Source organism: Pseudorca crassidens, chromosome 3 (genome assembly GCF_039906515.1).
Source record: "Pseudorca crassidens isolate mPseCra1 chromosome 3, mPseCra1.hap1, whole genome shotgun sequence".
NCBI classification, from domain to species: domain Eukaryota; kingdom Metazoa; phylum Chordata; class Mammalia; order Artiodactyla; family Delphinidae; genus Pseudorca; species Pseudorca crassidens.
The window spans coordinates 94,750,046-94,769,748 of NC_090298.1; the positions used below are offsets into that span (position 1 = coordinate 94,750,046).

The 19,703-nt window shown below is 40.4% G+C and overlaps 1 protein-coding gene across 1 annotated transcript in view; it reads right to left on the reverse strand.

Annotated features, from left to right (window-relative positions):
• The window catches only part of FEM1C (fem-1 homolog C), a 202,882-nt gene extending 194,541 nt beyond the window's left edge, over nt 1-8,341 (reverse strand). The window contains exons 1-2 of the mRNA XM_067731469.1: nt 8,171-8,341; nt 6,604-7,317 (exon numbers count right to left, since the gene is read on the reverse strand). Of these exons, the coding sequence (XP_067587570.1) occupies nt 6,604-7,147 (544 nt within the window). The 5' untranslated portion in view covers nt 7,148-7,317; nt 8,171-8,341. The remainder of the gene's footprint in view (nt 1-6,603; nt 7,318-8,170) is intronic.
• Between the last annotated feature and the right edge of the window lie 11,362 nt (nt 8,342-19,703).

The window sequence follows — 19,703 nt, forward strand, 5'->3', positions numbered from 1 at the left end:
ATCTTTAGAATGCCATGGGCTTCCTAAATTTTCTTTTAAACAAATTTAATTAATCAATGTGATTAAAATCTCATAAAGATGAACTCACTGAGGGAACTATATGTAGCTAAAAGATCAATAAGTAAAACTTAACCACTGCCTTAAGTTTGTGTTGCTGGGGATGACTCTGAAATAGCAGTAGTGTTCAGGAGCTACTCATTTTCACCATCTTCAGTTCAATCTTGTGAGGACACAGTTTACAATCCAATCTTCACGGATAGAGGAACACAATAGATATTTCCCTACTGCACTCAATAGACACATCATCTACAGCTTAGCTTCCCCAACTAGGATGCCAAGTTTCCCCGAAGACACAGAGAAAGTGTGCCAGGAGATACAGGAGGGAAAAGGATGAACAAGAAACAACTTGCAGGAGCAACTTGATCTGGGATTAAAATGTTAATGAATTCAACTAGTTAAACATTATTATTATAACAAAATAAGTATGGAATGTTACAGAGTAGAAAGAAATTTTAAATCCCTCTCTTTCACTCTTCTCTGCTACTAGGTGTGTTCTGAGGTAACCAAGAGCTGAGCTAGAGTTCTCAAAGAAGAAAAACAGCATTTCAGCTTCCAACACTCTCAGTCCTGAAGTATACAAATAAACTACCTACATGACAATAGTCATTATCCTTGTCCATTCTCTTAATACCAACCATTCTTAATTTACAGTGGAGATTTTCTTACATGAAATTCCTTTGGATTTACAGTGGATAAGAGAAAAAAAGGATTTCTTTTTTTTAACATTCTCTTGATTGAAATACATCTATACCCTAAACTGCCTATACTATAGGAGAGAAAGAATGCCTGGGGTTTGCTTCAAGCTACTGCAGAGAACAAAAGGAGGGAGAAATATATTTTTTAACATATATTAGCAAATGTGGATAAATGTTGAAGCAAGGTGATAAATACATAATGGTTCAAAGTATTCTTCTTTCTCCACTTACATATAAGTTAGAAAACTTCCATAATAAAGAGGCAAATAGGGGCTTCCCCGGTGGCACAGTAGTTAAGAATCCGCCTGGTGGGCTTCCCTGGTGGCGCAGTGGTTAAGAATCCACCTGCCAATGCAGGGGACAGGGGTTCGAGCCCTGGTCTGGGAAGATCCCACATGCCGCGGAGCAACTAAGCCCTGTGTGCCACAACTACTGAGCCCACGTGCCTAGAGCCCGTGTTCTGCTACAAGAGAAGCCACTGAAAGGAGAAGCCCGCGTACCACAAAGAAGAGTAGCCCCTGCTTGCCACAACTAGAGAAAGCCCGCACACAGCAATGAAGACCCAATGCAGCCAAAAATAAAGATTTAAACTAAATTAATATAAATAAATAAATAAAACCAAGGTTTTTAAAAAAAAAGAATCCGTCTGCCAATGCAGGAGACACAGGTTCGAGTCCTGGTCCAGGAAGATCCCACATACCATGGAGCAACTAAGTCCATGTGCCACAACTACTGAGCCTGTGCTCTAGAGCCCACGAGCCACAAGTACTGAGCCCGCGTGCCACAACTACTGAAGCCCGCACGCCTAGAGCCCGTGCTCGCAACAAGAGAAGCCACTGCACTGCAACAAAGAGTAGCCCCCACTCGCCACAACTAGAGAAAGCCTGTATGCAGCAACGAAGACCCAGTGCAATCGTAAATAAATAAATAAAAGATTTATTTATTTTTAAAAACGAGGCAAAAAACTGCCTGATCTAGCTCTCTCAAACCCTTTTAAAGCTAACCATACTTACGAGCCTACATGGTTTTCTCCCTTTTCTAAGCTCCTATAGAGTTCTACCTGTACCACTCACTTTTCACAATCACTGTCTTAATGTCTTCATGTACATATTTCTGTACTACAAGGACCAGAAAACACAGTCCTTGCCATCCAAGAGCTTATAATCTTTCCTCTCCTAAATGCAACACATTCATTCAACAAACTCATTTACCAATTGCCCCCTGTGGGCCAGATTACTCTTTCTAACACATGGATACAAACACCAGGTCTCTAGCCTCAATGAGCTCACAATGTAACAGAATTAGAATGTACTAAGATGGGTTTCTCTAAAAAAAAAAAACACCACAGTCGTTCCTCTGCTGAAAACATTCACCGACTTACCTACCACTGCATAAAGAATAAAGTCAAACTCCTTTACCTGGAAGTCAATGTCCTTTTATACTCTAGCCCTGACTGCCCTTTGGTCCAAATATGCTCCTTTCCAATTTCTGTACCCTCCAAGCATAATTCTCAATGTGCCTTTCCTTATGCCATTTCCTAAGCCTTAAAAACTGGATCAAATCCCTTCTGCAGATCTCAACTCCAACAATCCTTTCAAAGCCCAGTTAACTCCATGAGGCCTTTCCAGTCAGTACACTCTTCCAAAATCCTATATAATGAATTTATACCATTCCTTTATCGGTGAACAAATGTGATGTGCTGTATCTTTTCAGAGCCTCCACAAAGTCCAACACAATATCTGGCCTACAGAACATGCACAGGAATTATCCTATTACTAATTTACTTAATTACCTTGGGTATCTAAAATAATTGACCCATGCGTGAGGATAGCCTGTCCTCTGGGGCCAGTCTCCCCAATCCCAACTCAAAGAGCTGTCCTATATAGGTCTGTAGTACTCAACCAATCACTTTCAGGTGCTCAATTTCCAGTCGAATTTGGGTGTAAAAGCAGAATTGAGGGTTTAAGTAACTTTTCCATAGAGCTGCAAAGTCCTATTATGAGTCAAAACACAAACAAACAAACAAAAAAACCCTCAAATATAAAAGAACCAGGGCTTCCCTGGTGGCGCAGTGGTTGACAGTCTGCCTGCTGATGCAGGGGACACGGGTTCGTGCCCCGGTCCGGGAGGATCCCGCGTGCCGCGGAGCGGCTGGGCCTGTGCGCCGTGGCCACTGGGCCTGCGCGTCCGGAGCCTGTGCTCCGCGACGGGAGAGGCCACATCAGTGGGAGGCTTGCGTACCCCCCAAAAAAAAATAAATAAATAAAGAACCAAAGAAAGCCAAAGATGACTATAACCGTGAAGTACTGAGATCAGTGTTATGGCCCTAAGATGGGCTTGTCTAATCACTCCTGATTTGAGGTCTATATTTAAATAGCAACCAACTTTCCTGTCTCAAAAATGAACTGTTGTGTTATACTGCAGCAGCATTTCTAAATATCTCAGTTTTTCTCCCCCTTTTGAATGGCATGGGAAAAAATGGAACCCACTGTCCCCTCAGGTAATGAGTTAGTTGGGGATAAAGTATTTCCAAAAATCTAAAACAAGAAAGCACTACTGCTGCATTTACCACAGTGTGGTTTAAGTATCTGCTTATGAACCTGTCTCTCCAAACAAGCCATGAGCTCCTGAAGAGCAGGGAATCAAGGACTGGATATCTTGTCTTACTCATCTTTGTATATCCTAAGTCAAACAGTCTGGCACACTCAAGGGACTCAATAAGTGCTCTCTCAATTAATGAATGAATTCCACCTTAGGTTAAAACATGTTCAAAATGCCAACAGCCTGTTAAAAAGTAATGGAAAGAGGTTAGATAATATATTCAAATGTCAACTGCCTGTTAAAAAGTAATGGAAGGTAGAAGTCACATGCATTTTATATTTAAGCAAACCAAGCATAATCTACTGACATTTTCCTTCTTCAGAACCATTTCCAACAGTTTACATATAAAATTTCCTAAGAAATTATCCCATTTTATCCCTCATCTTATCAGTCTTTTCCATTTTTTGCATGGGGATAAAAATGTGGGAAAAAAAATCCTTTCTTGACACTCTACCAGATCCTTCTCCAGTGTTCCTGCCTCAGTTTCAAATAGTTCCTGTTTTTTTATTACCCCCCAAACCCATAAAATAAAAAAAAATCTGAAAAATCGATGAGGGAATTATCAAAGAATGGAAGCTTCAGGACCAGAGTGGGGGAGGTACATACGTACTTTAATCTGCCCCCAATATTCTTTAAGACTCACTGTCAAATTTAAAAGGCACTATGCAAAAGTTAAAGTACTGCACACAAAGTGATACGTTATATATACATATACTACACACGTATGTATTATGTGTATATATGTATGTATATAAAACTGAAGCTATATGAAAACAATTTTTGGTATAAAATTGTTTTCTCTTATGTGTACTTCTTTAAACAGCATAAATACTAGATATTGATACTGAGGTAAAAAAAGAAAAAACTCTAGAATTAGCCAGAACAGGGAGTATACACATCCTCAAGTACAAAACTATATGATGATGGTGTTAAAAGGTTTTATTACCTCTGAAATAGCAAAGGTAATCAAGTTAAATATTGTTCACAGTTTACTAAGGGAAAATGCTCACTAAAATATGGGCTATTTACACTATAGTTCTCCCATACATTATATCTCTAGAAGTATAAAGAACTTTGAAAAAGAGAATGAAAAATAGTACCAGTACTAATCTCTCCAGTGACCTAAGTTTAAAACATGCCCCAATTTGATTTAAATACGTGAGTTTATCAACAATCTCTACATCATTAGGCTGATGAATAAAAAGCCCAAAACAAACTAAAAATTCAACAAGCCTAAACATGCAGCCATACCTTTTAACCCTTTCTCTTCTAGGTATGATTTCAAAGCATTCCCAATACTAACATGGTCAATTAAGCAGTAATTTGTTCTTTTAAAACAAACATTCTTTAAAAGAATGGTGATTGTTTAAAAAAAAAGAAAGTCATGCTGTCCTTTTACCCAACACCTACATCAAAGATAATCAGAAACAATAAATCATTCATAAGAAAGAATGTTTACAGAAACATTTCTTATAGTGAGAAGGCAGAAGCAATGTAAAACTCCATTAGTAGAAGAATATGCAGCCACTGAAATTAAAGAGCTATTATTAATGACATTAAGGATAACATTTATTAAGCTAAAAAACAAGTACAGAAGAGCATATAAAATAAAATTTCATACATATATCTAAATGCAAAATTCAGTATCTTTGGGAGGATTATCTCTAAGTGCTGGAATTTTGTGAGATTTTATATTTCCTCAGGAAAAAAATTTACAAAAAAATCACAAGGTGGCTGTATCATTTTTATGACAACCCTTTTTAAAAAAGCTTATACTAACTTCAGTAAATATGTCCAGTAACTATGTGGTGCCCCATAATTGTGTGGTTTAGCCACTCTGAGAGGAAATCAGTCACTATCACAATGATAAACTGCACATTCACTTTGATTTAGCAATTACACTTACAGGTATTTATAATACAATTATTTTCACATAAGTGTGCAAAGCCACAGATTTGTTCAAGAATATTCACAGCAGCATTGTTTATTTTGGATGTGACCTGTCTGTCAACAGGGACTAGATAAATTATGCACACTCATACAATGAAATACTGTGTAGCCATGAAACAGAATGAGGTAGCCACGTGTGTTGGAGCTGAATGACATTCAAGATAAATTAAATTGAAAAAAAAAGAAAGAACAGTATGCATCAACTAACAAAGAAGAAAGAGGGAGAGATATACAGACAAGTATACTTGTATTTGCATAGACTATCTTGAGGACACACAAAACACTGTAAACAATGGTAGCTGGTGGGTTGGAGGTCTAGAAATGAAGGGTGTTAAGACTTATTTTTCATACTAAACACTGTAAACCAATTTGTATTGTGTGATTTTTTTTTTTACCATGTACGTATGCTCCTTTAAGTTTTATAGTTTTTTAATATTACGCAGTGAATTACTTTGCTGTTGTATAAACAAATATGTTTAAGGAAAATAATGTTAATGCTAAGTATTAATATTATACTATCAAAACACTTGTTTTTAAGGGTTAAAAAAATCCTATAACTATCATCTGAACAGTATACATGACCATAAACCTGAACTCTTCTTCTGGACAAAGAAGTTTACATTGTTGCTAGTCAGCAAATCCACATCTGCTTAACCTAGTCCTTGTTTTGCTCTGGGCATTGTGGCAGTTTAAAAAAATCTGTTCTCTCTTGCTATATTTAATGAAAGGATTTTCTATTGGCCACACAGTAAGTATGGAATAAGGGAACAGATTTTCTCCTTTTCATGGATATTAATCCTCCCGGGTCAGTATGGCCTAGCCATCCCTGACAGAATAACAAATGAAATGCCTACATAAGACAAACATGACAATGACTCACTAAGTATAGTAGTTTCTACTCCAAGGGTATTCTAAGAAAATAAAACTAAGAAAAATATATTAAATCAAGTTAAGTAAACTAAGTAAATTAAGTAAACACAAGTCTAATGGCTCAGATCAACTGCCACTAACATGCTCGAAACTTTGGGGAACCCACTTCCCATAAATTGTAAGTTACTCCAAATAAAGAGAAAATGCGGCTTAACACAGTGATAGAGGGTGTTTTTTTAAAATCACATTTGTCCCATGTACTATCAAATACCAAAGAAACAATCAACAAGGTTATACTGGAAGGGATACCTAATCAAAATAGGTCTGTCAGTGTTGGCTTACTCAACACCACTGCTTATAATTATGTATCAAACTTCCTGAAAATAAGTGGTAAACACTTAAAAAATTAAAATGAATATGAACTCACCTTTAACACTTTTTCTATTAACATCTGCCCCCTTTTCAAGTAAATACTGAGCAATCTCTTTGTGTCCTTTGTAACATGAGATCATCAAGCATGTATGCCCATGTCGGTTTGACACTTCCAAATCAGCTTTGTGTTCTACCAGGTACTTGACTATTTCCAAATGGCCATCGAAACAGGCAGCTCGAAGAGGAGTTGAATTGGTTAAAGTCGTGTTGTTGACAGACGCTCCATGATTTAACAAAGACTGTACCACCTTCAGATGTCCTGCTGCAGAAGCGGCCCACAAAGGGGGAGCCCCCTCAATGGTTTCGCCATCAAAATTGACCGAGCCCCCGACTTCTATGGAGGCACTGCACTGCTCTAGGAGAAATTCCACCATGTCAAGGTGCCCATACCTGGCGGCCATCAAGAGTGGGGTGGCCCCATTTGTTTTTTCAGAGATCAAGGAGGAAACCTCCTCTTTAGATTTGCTTGCCAACAATTTGGTGAGAAGCCGGAGTTTGCCATCTCGAGCTGCATTAAATACTGCTGTCTTTAGATCCATTTATGTCCAGTTGAGAGGCTGTGCTTTATCTTTCAAAGCAAAGCTCCAGCTTAACTCTATTGACACAGGCAAGGGTTACAAGAACCAAAGTTCAGTGTTAATCACGGCGCCCCAGAACGGATGTATGTTCTGTCTATTGCCGTCCAACATATGACAACCAGAGCGCCAAACTGGAGAAAGAAAAAAAAAAAAAGTAGCGGTTTTGAAATTTCCATAGGTAAAGGCGAAAACACTAGGTTTTCTTAATTTTTACTCCTGGGGGCGGGGGGAGCCACACTTTAGGGACTACTCCGCCTCCCCAAAAAAGGTGGGAAAGAAGAATACAAAAAAGATACACACAGAGACCCAAATGTTATGGTGGGAGACAGTCTCTTCTCTGTGTACGGTAAATTTAAACACTACAGGCAACCGGTTTTCTCGCCTCCTAACCAGCCAAGCTTTGGGCTAGTTTTGCTTTGCACACGCCCAGAGAGAGTACAACCCAAAGAGGCAGGAGAGGCGGGTGCAGAAATGTTTCCCTTTCTCACATCTGCAGAGGAGAGCGGGCCAAGGGCGCGAGGCTGCAAGGCCTCGCCGTGGCCAGGATGGCTTTCGAGAAGGAACAAAAAAGGTCGGACCCAACAAACCGCGGCCAGCTAACGCCAAAACCCTCACCCAAAAGGTTCCCTCTCCTTTAAAACTACTCGAGGCTCTCAGGAAATCCGGCTGCCTTTTAGCTAACTTCGCCCGCCCCATTCTGATCCCCACCCCCCGCCCCGCAAAGGGGTCCGTAGGTTCCCCAAACCACAGCCGCCCCTACACAACCTTCACCTCTACCTTTTCCCGATAGGGGCAGCCCCCTCCCCAAGTTCCTCCATCAACCACGACCCCCTCCCGCAGGCCGATCAGCCTGTGGCCTCCAGCCCGCTGCCCGCCTTCCGTTCCTGCGAGCGCCCTCCTTCCCCTTCCCGCCCAGGCCTCCCCGCGGGAGCCTCAGGCCGCGGCCCGGGCTCGGCCGACCGCCGCCGCCGCCGCCTCCACTACCTGCCACGGGGCTAGTCCTCCCCGCCGCCGCCGGCCGCTCGGGCTCGGGCTGCCCCCTCAAAATGAGACCGCTATCCGCGCCGCCGTCCGGACCGCCCAGCTCCGCCTGCGGCCGCACAGCTTCTCCATACCCCGCGCCCCACAGGAATGAATCCGGCCGCGCCGCTCGCCCCGCCTCGCCTCGCCCCGCCCCGCCCCGGCGAACTGCCTCCCGCCCTCCCAGTCTGCGCGGGCTGCAGCCGCGGCGGATGGTGTAATGGACTGCGGGACGGGGGCCGGACGTGCCAGAGCACTGCTTCACATCACCGACGCGGCAGCCTCGCCATTGGGCCGGGGGAAGGCGGCGGCTGCCGCGAGCAGCCGCCTAGGGGCGGGGCGGGGCGGGGCGGGGTCACGCCGGAGGCGGCCGCCGAAGGTTGGCGGAGAGGCTGTCGAGGTGTCGGGGGCTACTCCGCGCTCCACCTTTCGGGGCGCTGGTTTCGGGTACCTTTGGGTTGCAAGGCCATAACCCCCCAGAGGGGTGGTAGCCATTCTTTCTTTCTCGCAGACATCAACTCTCTCAAACTAGTCTCTTCTAAGGTTCCTTCCTTTGCTGGGCCCTGGAATATACCGAGCTCGTTGTGAGGCCTCAAAAAAGCAAAACAAGAAAAACGCAACAAACTTGAGAAAAAGCTTAGTTTTGGAGGCTGCCAAACATGGCTTAGTTTATAAAAATATGAACTCTAAGAAAATATAAAGCTACAAGGAATGATAAAGCTTAACAGCAGTGTAAGTCATCGAGTTCTTCACTCTGAACAGTAAAACCAGGAAATGAGAGGAAGCTAAAAAGTTAATATAAATGAAAAGAATTACTACTTTGTGCAGCAGGAAATAAACTTGTGGAATTCATGACGTTAACACATGGGATGTTTTAAACTAGGGTGAGGAAGAGTTTAAATATGTTTGGAGACTTAACACCCATAGTGAATCATGATGAGAAAATAGTTTTGAAAAACGTAGTTTTCAATCTCTTGAACACTTTATTTTGGGGGACTTGAACTCACACACAGTTTTTTGGTACCGTTAAGAGAAAGAGAATGTTAGATTAGACATTATCTGACCCCCAGTATCATAAGTGTAATTAGCATTATTACTTAAAAAGTAATGCAACATTAAAGACATTTTATTTAAAAATCACTTCATTTTTGCATATTTACTTATAGTATTGTCCAGAATTTTATGTAGTTTTGTATAATTGAAATAATAATTTACATACAACTACATATTTTGCTTTTTTACCTTAATATACTCTAAAGATTTCTCATTTTTTATGGTCTTAATAATCATTTTTAAGTGGGGCATTATATTTGCCTCAGGCAGTCAGTATATAGGCTCAACATCAGTACTCCAAAATTGAAGTTAAGGTTACTACCACTGAGAGGAAAATAAAGAAGGGCAGAATAGAAAGGATGAGGGTAGCAATCTATAAAAATCAAACAACCAAGAGGAATTGGCTGTTTTATCCCTAGTGTTAAAGATCACAGTTCTACACTCCCAAGGTGTAAACACCAGAGTACAGTTTCCCAACCAAGGCCTAATGTGAGCTGACCTATCTCTCTTATCAAATTCAATAAGATGTTGTAAAAATTTACATCAGTGGTCTTCAAATGGACATGAGCATCTCCCAGGGGATTTTCAAGGGGTAGGTGCACACTTAGTTTTAAGGCCACCAGTTTCTGAATCTTCAGCTTGCATCTGTATCACTTCCTAAAACTGATCTGCTGGTAAAGGAATGCAGTATGGCATCTCCCTGTTTCATTTCCCAACTCTTTTACAATAGCCATATATTTCCCAAATTGCAAAAATAAAGGACATAATTTTCACTCACTGAGAATCTTAAAATGGTGCATTGTTCCAGGGTATAAAACCAGGCAGGGCTTCCCTGGTGGCGCAGTGGTTGAGAGTCCGCTTGCCGATGCAGGGTACACGGGTTCGTGCCCCGGTCCGGGAAGATCCCACATGCCGCGGAGCGGCTGGGCCCGTGAGCCATGGCCGCTGAGGCTGCGCGTCCGGAGCCTGTTGCTCCGCAACGGGAGAGGCCACAACAGTGAGAGGCCCGCATACCGCAAAAAAAAAAAAAAAAAAACCTCAGGCAACCTTTGTCAGTTCTTTATCAATTTAAAATATTGGACTGTACAGAGAAAGTATACTCCTAATGACTGGATAACAAATTCTTTTGCAAGCTAGGTGATTTCCAAATAATTACTTTCAACAAAGTATGACCTCAAGATCACTAAGTGAGTTTATAAATTGGAAGGAGTTCAAAGAATTGAGTGAATTGATGTGACAACACTTCTTACAGCCCCATATACTTATTAATGTAAAAACATTTTCTTAGAATTTGTAAAAATGAAAAATTGAGAAAAACACTGACGCTTAACTCTGTCTCATTCTTGTAAGATGTAGTATTTAACAACAAATGTATGCACTAATTGTAAAAAATTACATGTTTAGTAATTATAAACATTTGTAATATATTTTGCATTGTTTAGAATACCTGATCATTTCTAATAAATATAATAATATCTTAGTCTAGAAGAAAATGTTCTAGCACATAGTCTTTCAGTCATAGGAAATTTTAAAATTAAATATATTTATATTTTCATCACAGATAAATATAATAGGATGATCAATAAAATACATTCAAACATAAAAATACATTAAACTAGGATACGATCCTGAGGGATGGGGAAGTGGAATGGAGCTATAAGTGTGAAAAGAAAAATAAATTACATAAAATATACTGAAGGTAAAGAAGAGTTTGTTCATATATTTTGTAAATAGCTGATAATAGGCATAATTGCTATGGTATTTAGATTTCATTGGATTCACTTAAAAGAGTGACTATTCTAGCTTAAAATGTCATTTTTACAGTATGCAGGAAATTGTATCCTTTGCAACTGCTTAAACTTATGACGAAAAAATTTTAGATGTTAACCTAGAAATATGCAAGAGGGTAAATAATATTTCATGTATGTGAACAAAAATATTTGAAGACTACTGATTTACTCATTAACCTCCTACTGGAGGTTGTCTCCGTTTCTACAGATTTTGGCAGTATTTGTTCTTCAAATCTTTGTTTTTAGTTTTTTTATTTTCTTAAATAGAAACTCAACTAAAATTCCGTTTTCTGTTTTGCTGAAAGATCTTACATTGTGTTTCTAAACACCCATCTCCTAGGGCACCTTTTACGATTGGGGAGGAGAAGTTTTTCTTTTGGCTTGCTTGGTTCGACTTGGATTGGTTTGGTTGCTAAGGCTTTGGACTCTGGTTTAATCAGCAATTACTGTGGTCCTAAAAGCCTCAGAATATTTTGGGGGATATAACAAGGAGAACCATGGACTCAAGGTCAAGGAGTCTGCAGGTGGTACAGGTGGGAACCAGAGAGGTAGAAAAGGGGGAAAGGACCAGAGGGAGCCTCTGAATAACCCATTCTGGTAAGTGCCCAGGGGATGGCAGGCAAAAGACGAGCCACTTTCAGGAGCCAAGGCAAACACCCAGTCTACCTCTGAGGGGAAGCCTTGTGTCACTGCATTCACAGCTCTGACTCATTGGGCTTCCCTGAGACCCAAGGCACTACAAGTCCCTAGGAGGGCACCTCTCTGCAAGGCCCCCAAGACACTGTAAGCCCAGAGGGGTCACTACCCCATACCTGAAAGGGTGGTGGGAAGGAACTGGACTAGCAGAGACGGGGCACCCTTATTACTAGAACAACAAACATTTTCAAGTTGTCTAAGTTGTTTTCTTCTTTTCATGTATTGCTTTGGGATAAATTTCCAGGAGTTGGATTATGGAACATCTTTCTGGCTTCTCATACATATTGTATCACTTTCCCAAAGAGTTAGGCCAATCTGCTTATACTAGTGGCAAGAGAGTGTGCTGAATTCGCTGAAACTTGTACCCACTAGATATTATATTTTTCAAATTCTTGCTACTTTGGTATGTATAAAATAGTACATCAAAATTTCCCAAATTTGCTTGACCACCTTGTGATTTTTTGGCATCCATATAATCACCTATAATTAGTAAACTATTCCTTCTAAAGTTTTCCTTCTGGGGATTTTTCAATGTTTTATTCTTGCTTGTCTCTGCTTAAACCAGAAACCTCAATGAAAGATTCTGCTTGCAGTTTTGGTAAACTTTGTTAACTTCATCTAACTTCAGGAAAGGATAGGATGAATGAAAAAATACTTCTTGGGGCTTCCCTGATGGCGCAGTGGTTGAGAGTCCGCCTGCCAATGCAGGGGACACGGGTTCGTGCCCCGGTCTGGGAAGATCCCACATGCTGCGGAGTGGCTGGGCCCGTGAGCCATGGCCGCTGAGCCTGCGCGTCCGGAGCCTGTGCTCCGCAACGGGAGAGGCCACAACAGTGAGAGGCCCGCATACCGCAAAAAAAAAAAGAAAAAATACTTCTTGTTTTTAGTAACTAACTGAGCACTGGTTTAATTTTTAAAAAGTGTGAAAGGAACCTACTTTAATGACTATAACACAAAAATAGTATAGCAGTGTGTATGCTTCCCAAGCTATTTAGAAATGCCTTTCTTATAAAAGAAATCTATTTTATTAACACTGATAATTTGTTTCGCCAAAGTAGTTTTTCATAAATTCATTCATCATGTCAATAGTTACTGAATCCTATTGTGTACTATGTTAGATGCTAAATGGATATGATCCCTGCTTTCAAGGAATTCATGGTCTGTGGGAGAAATGTAGCAATAAACAGATCAAAGTGAAATATATATATATATAAACATTTGTGAGAGCTCAAACGATAGAGCCACTAACTCTCCTTGGGCAAGCCTGGAAAGGAGGTGATGTTTAAGCTGGATCTTCAAGGATTACTGGAAGGACAGCCAGCCAAAAGGCAGTGGGAGAGAGCAGAAGCCCCAACAAGAAACAAAGAGCTGAAAAAACACAAGAGGTGGCCCTTTCTTTCCTTCTCCCCCACTTCCCACCCAGGTACAGAGTGGAAAACTAGGCGACCTTCTGAATGTACAAAGATTTCACCCAATCCCCATAAGATGAAAAATCCATCTCCACTTGCTGCAGCAGAATGGGCCTCTACATTATTGTTTCTTATAATGTGGCCCACAAACCTCAGGAATAAGAATCACCTAGGAAAGTTGTTTAAAATGAGGATTTCTGGGACACACTCTCAGAAATTCAGATTCACTAAGTTTTAATGTGAAGCACAAGAGTCTGCATTTTAAACAAATCCTAGAAATCATTTTATGCCCATAAAGCTTGAGAACCAGTCTTATAAGTCCCTGTCATCCAACTTTCTAAAGAGAAGGTGAGGGAGATTGGTTCAACATGGCAGAGTAGAAGGACGTGTGCTCGCTCCCTCTTGTGACAGCACCGGAATCACAACTAACTGCTGAACAATCATAGACAGGAAGACATGGGAACTCACCAAAAAAGATATCCCATATCCAAAGACAAAGGAGAAGACACAATGAGACAGTAGGAGGGGTGCAATCACAATAAAATCAAATCCCATAAGCGCTGGGTGGGTGACTCACAAACTGGAGAACAATTATACCACAGAAGTCCACCCACTGGAGTGAAGGTTCTGAGCCCCGTGTCAGGCTCCCCAAACTGGAGGTCCAGCAACGGGAAAAGGAATTCCCAGAGAATCAGACTTTGAAGGCTAGTGGGATTTGATTGCAGGACTTAGACAGGACTGATGGTAACAAACACTCCACTCTTGGAGGGCACACACAAGGTAGTGTGTGGATCAGGACCGAGGGGAAAGGTGCAGTGACCCCACAGGAGACTGAACCAGATGTACCTGGTAGTGTTGGAGGGTCTCCTGCAGAGGCGTGGGAGCAGCTGTGGCTCACCTCAGGGACAAGGACACTGGCAGCAGAAGTTTTGGGAAGTACTCCTTGGCAGGAGCCCTCCCGGAGTCCAAACATTAGCCCCACCAAAGAGCCTGTAGCCTCCAGTGCTGGGTTGCCTCAGGCCAAAAAAAAAAAAACAGGGAGGGAACCCAGCCCCACCCATCAGCAGAAAAGCAGATTGAAGTTTTACTGAGCTCTGCACACCAGAGCAACACCCAGCTCTACCCACCACCAGTCCCTCCTATCAGGAAGCTTGCACAGACTCTTAGATAGCCTCATCCACTAGAAGGCAAAGAGTAGAAGCAAGAAGAACTACAATCCTGCAGCCTGTGGAACGAAAATCACATTCACAGAAAAATAGACAAAATAAAAAAGGCAGAGGACTATGTACCAGATGAAGGAACAAGATAAAACCCTAGAAAATCAACTAAATGAAGTGGAGATAGGCAACCTTCCAGAAAAAGAATTCAGAATGATAGTGAAGATGATCCAGGACCTCAGAAAAAAAATGGAGGCAAAGATCAAGAAGATGCAAGAAATGTTTAACAAAGGCCCAGAAGAATTAAAGAACAAACAGTTCTTTTGTTCAATACAATAACTGAAATGAAAAATACACTAGAAGGAATCAATAGCAGAATAACTGAGGCAGAAGAATGGATAAGTGACCTGGAAGACAGAATGGTGGAATTCACTACCATGGAACAGAATAAAGAAAAAAGAACGAAAAGAAATGAAAACAGCCTAAGAGACCTCTGGGACAACATTAAACGCAACAACATTCACATTATAGGGGTCCCAGAAGGAGAAGACAGAGAGAAAGGACCTGAGAAAATATTTGAAGAGATTATAGTTGAAAACTTCCCTAACATGGGAAAGGAAGTAGCCACCCAAGTCCAGGAAGTGCAGAGACTCCCAGGCAGGATAAACCCAAGAAGAAACACGCTGAGGCACATAGTAATCAAATTGCCAAAAATTAAAGACAAAGAAAAACTATTAAAAGCAACAAGGGATGAATGACAAATAACATACAAGGGAACTCCCATAAGGTTAACAGCCGATTTCTCAACAGAAACTCTACAAGCCAGAAGGGAGTGGCACGATATATTTAAAGTGATGAAAGGGTAGAACCTACAACCAAGATTACTCTACCAGGCAAGTATCTCATTTAGATTCGACAGAGAAATCAAAATCTTTACAAACAAGCAAAAACTAAGAGAATTCAGCACCAACAAACCAGCTCTACAACAAATGCTAAAGGAGCTTATTTAAGTCAGAAACAGAAGAGAAGAAAAGGACCTACAAAAACAAACACAAAATAATTAAGAAAATGGTAATAGGAACATACATATCAATAATTACCTTAAATGTGAATGGATTAAATGCTCCATCCAAAAGACACAGGCTGGCTGAATAGATACAAAAACAAGACCCGTATATACGTTGTCTACAAGAGACCCACTTCAGACCTAGGGACACATACAGACTGAAAGTGAGGGGATGGAAAAAGATATTCCATGCAAACGGAAATTAAAAGAAAGCTGGAGTAGCAATACTCATATGAGATAAAATAGATTTTAAAATAAGGAATGTAGGGCTTCCCTGGTGGCGCAGTGGTTGAGAGTCCGCCTGGCGATGCAGGGGACATGGGTTCGTGCCCCGGTCTGGGAAGATCCTACATGCCGCGGATAAGCTGGGCCCGTGAGCCATGGCCGCTGAGCCTGCGTGTCTGGAGCCTGTGCTCCGCGGCGGGAGAGACCACAACAGTGAGAGGCCTGCGTACCGCAAAAAAAAATAAATAAATAAGGAATGCTACAAGAGACAAGGAAGGACACTACATAATGATCAAGGGATCAATCCAAGAAGATATAACAATTATAAATATATATGCACCCAACATAGGAGCACCTTAATACATAAGGCAAATGCTAACAGCTATAAAAGAGGAAATCGATAGTAACACAATAATAGTGGGGGACTTTAACACCTCACTTACACCAATGGACAGATCATCCAGACAGAAAATTAATAAGGAAACACAAGCTTTAAATGACACCATAGACCAGATAGATTTAATTGATATTTATAGGACATTCCATCTGAAAACAGCAGATGACCCTTTCTTTCTTCTCAAGTGCACACAAAATATTCTCCAGGATAGATCACATCCTAGGTCACAAATCAAGCCTTGGTAAATTTAAGGAAATTGAAATCATATCAAGCATCTCTTCCAACCACAACACTAGGAGATTAGAAATAAATTACAGGGAAAATAATGAAACACAAACACATGGAGGCTAAACAATATGTTACTAAATAACTAAGAGATCACTGAAGAAGTTAAAGAGGAAATCAAAAAATACCTAAAGACAAATGACAAACACGACAATTTAAAGCCCATGGGAGGCAGCAAAAGCAGTTCTAAGAGGGAAGTTTATAGCAATACAATCCTACCTCAAGAAACAAGAAAAATCTCAAATAAACAATCTAACCTTACACCTAAATAAACTAGAGAAAGAAGAACAAACAAAACTCAAAGTTAGTAAAAGGAAAGAAATCATAAAGATCAGAGCAGAAATAAATGAAATACAGACAAAGAAAACAACAGCGAAGATCAATGAAACTAAAAGCTGGTTCTTTGAGAAGAAAAACAAAACTGATAAACCATTAGCCCAACTCATCAAGAAAAAGAGGGAGAGGACTCAAATCAATAAAATTAGAAATGAAAAGGGAGAAGTTACAAAGGACACTGTAGAAATACAAAACATCATAAAAGACTACTACAAGCAACTCTATTCCAATAAAATGGACAACCTGGAAGAAAAGGACAAATTCTTAGAAAGGTATCGTGTTCCAAGACTGAACCAGGAAGAAACAGAAAATATGAACAGACCAATCACAAGTAATGAAATTGAAACTGTGATTAAAAATCTTCCAACAAAAATCCAGGACCAGATGGCTTCACAGGTGAATTCTATCAAACATTTAGAGAAGAGCTAACACCCATCCTTGTCAAACTCTTCCAAAAAATTGCAGAGGAAGGAACACTCCCAAACTCATTCTATGAGGTCACCATCACCCTGACACCAAAACCAGACAAAGATACTACAAAAAAAGAAAATTAAAGGCCAATATCACTGATGAATATAGACCCAAAAATCCTCAACAAAATGCTAGCAAACAGAATCCAACAGTACATTAAAAGGATCATACACCATGATCAAGTGGGATTTATCCCAGGGATGCAAGAATTCTTCAATATACACAAATCAATCAATATGATACACCATATTAGCAAATTGAAGAATAAGAACAATATGATCATCTCAATAGATGCAGAAAAAGCTTCTGACAAAATTCAACACCGATTTATGATAAAAATTCTCCAGAAAGTGGGCAAAGAGGGAACCTACCTCAACATAATAAAGGCCATATATGACAAACCCACAGCAAACATCATTCTCAATGGTGAAAAACTGAAAGCACTTCCTCTAAGATCAGGAACAGACAAGGATGTCCACTCTCGCCACTATTATTCAACATAGTTTTGGAAGTCCTAGCCATGGCAATCAGAGAAGAAAAAGAAATAAAAGGAATCCAAATCGGAAAAGAAGTAAAACTGTCACTATTTGCAGATGACATAATACACTATACATAGAAAATCCTAATGATGTCACCAGAAAACTACTAGAGCTAATCAGTGAATTTTGTAAAGTTGTAGGATACAAAATTAATTCACAGAAATCTCTTGCATTCCTATACACTAAGAACAAAAGATCAGAAAGAGAAATTAAGGAAACAATCTCATTCACCATTGCAAAAAATAGAATAAAATACCTAGGAATAAACGTACCTAAGGAGGTAAAAGACCTGTACTCAGAAAACTATAAGACACTGATGAAAGAAATCAAAGATGACACAAACAGATGGAGAGATATACCATGTTCTTGGATTGGAAGAATAAATGTTGTGAAAATGACTCTACTACCCAAAGCAATCCACAGATTCAATGCAATCCCTATCAAATTACCAATGGCATTTTTTACAGAACTAGAACAAAAAGTCTTAAAATTTGTAAGGAAACAGAAAAGACCTGGAACAGCCAAAGCAATCTTGAGGGAAAAAAACAGAGCTGGAGGAATCAGGCTCCCTTACTTCAGTCTATACTACAAAGTTACAGTAATCAAGACAGTATGGTACTGGCACAAAAACAGAAATATAGATCAATGGAAAAGGATAGAAAGCCCAGAGATAAACCCACTCACCTAACATCAACTAATCCATGACAAAGGAGGCAAGGATATACAATGGAGAAAAGACAGTCTCTTCAATAAATGGTGCTGGGAAAACTGGACAGCTACATGTAAAAGAATGAAATTAGGGGCCTCCCTGGTGGCGCAGTGGTTGAGAGTCCGCCTGCCGATGCAGGGGACATGGGTTCATGCCCCGGTCCAGGAAGATCCCACATGCTGTGAAGCGGCTGGGCCCGTGAGCCATGGCCGCTGAGCCTGTGCGTCCGGAGCCTGTGCTCTGCAACGGGAGAGGCCACAGCAGTGAGACTTCCGCGTACCACAAAAAAAAAAAGAATGAAATTAGAACACTCCCTAACACCATACACAAAAATAAACTCAAAATGAATTAAAGACCTAAGTGTAAGACCAGACGCTATAAAACTCTTAGAGGAAAACATAGGAAGAATACTCTTTGATGTAAATCACAGCGAGATCTTTTTTGACCAACCTCCTAGAGTAATGGAAATAAAAACAAAAATAAACAAATGGGACCTAATGAAACTTAAAAGCTTTTGCACAACAAAGCAAACTATCAACAAGACGAAAAGACAACCCTCAGAATGGGAGAAAATATTTGCAAACGAATCAACGGACAAAGTATTAATCTCCAAAATATATAAACAGCTCATGCAGCTCAATATCAAAAAAACAAACAACCCAATGAAAAACTGGGCAGAAGACCTAAATAGACATATCTCCATAGAAGACATACAGATGGCCAAGAGGCACATGAAAAGCTGCTCAACATCCCTAATTACTAGAGAAATGCAAATCAAAACTACAATGAGGTATCACCTCACACCAGTTAGAATGGGCATCATCAGAAAGTCTACAAATGCTGGAGAGAGTGTGGAGAAAAGGGAACCCTCTTGCACTGTTGGTGGGAATGTAAACTGATACAGTTCCTATGGAGAACATTATGGAGGTTCCTTAAAAAACTAAAAATAGAATTACCATATGACCCAGCAATCCCACTACTGGGCATATACCCAGAAAAAAACATAATTCAAAAAGACACATGCACCCCAATGTTCATTGCAGCACTATTTACAATAGTCAGGTCAGGGAAGCAACCTAAATGCCCACTGGCAGACGAATGGATAAAGAAGATGTGGTACATATATACAATGGAATATTACTCGGCCACAAAAAGGAATGAAATTGGGTCATTTGTAGAGACATGGACGAACAAAGAGACTGTCATGCAGCGTGAAGTAAGTCAGAAAGAGAAAAACCAATATCGTATATTAATGCATATATGTGGAATCTAGAAAAATGGTACAGATGAATCGGTTTGCAAGGCAGAAACACAGACCCAGATGTAGAGAACAAACGTATGGACACCAAGGGGGGAAAGTGTGT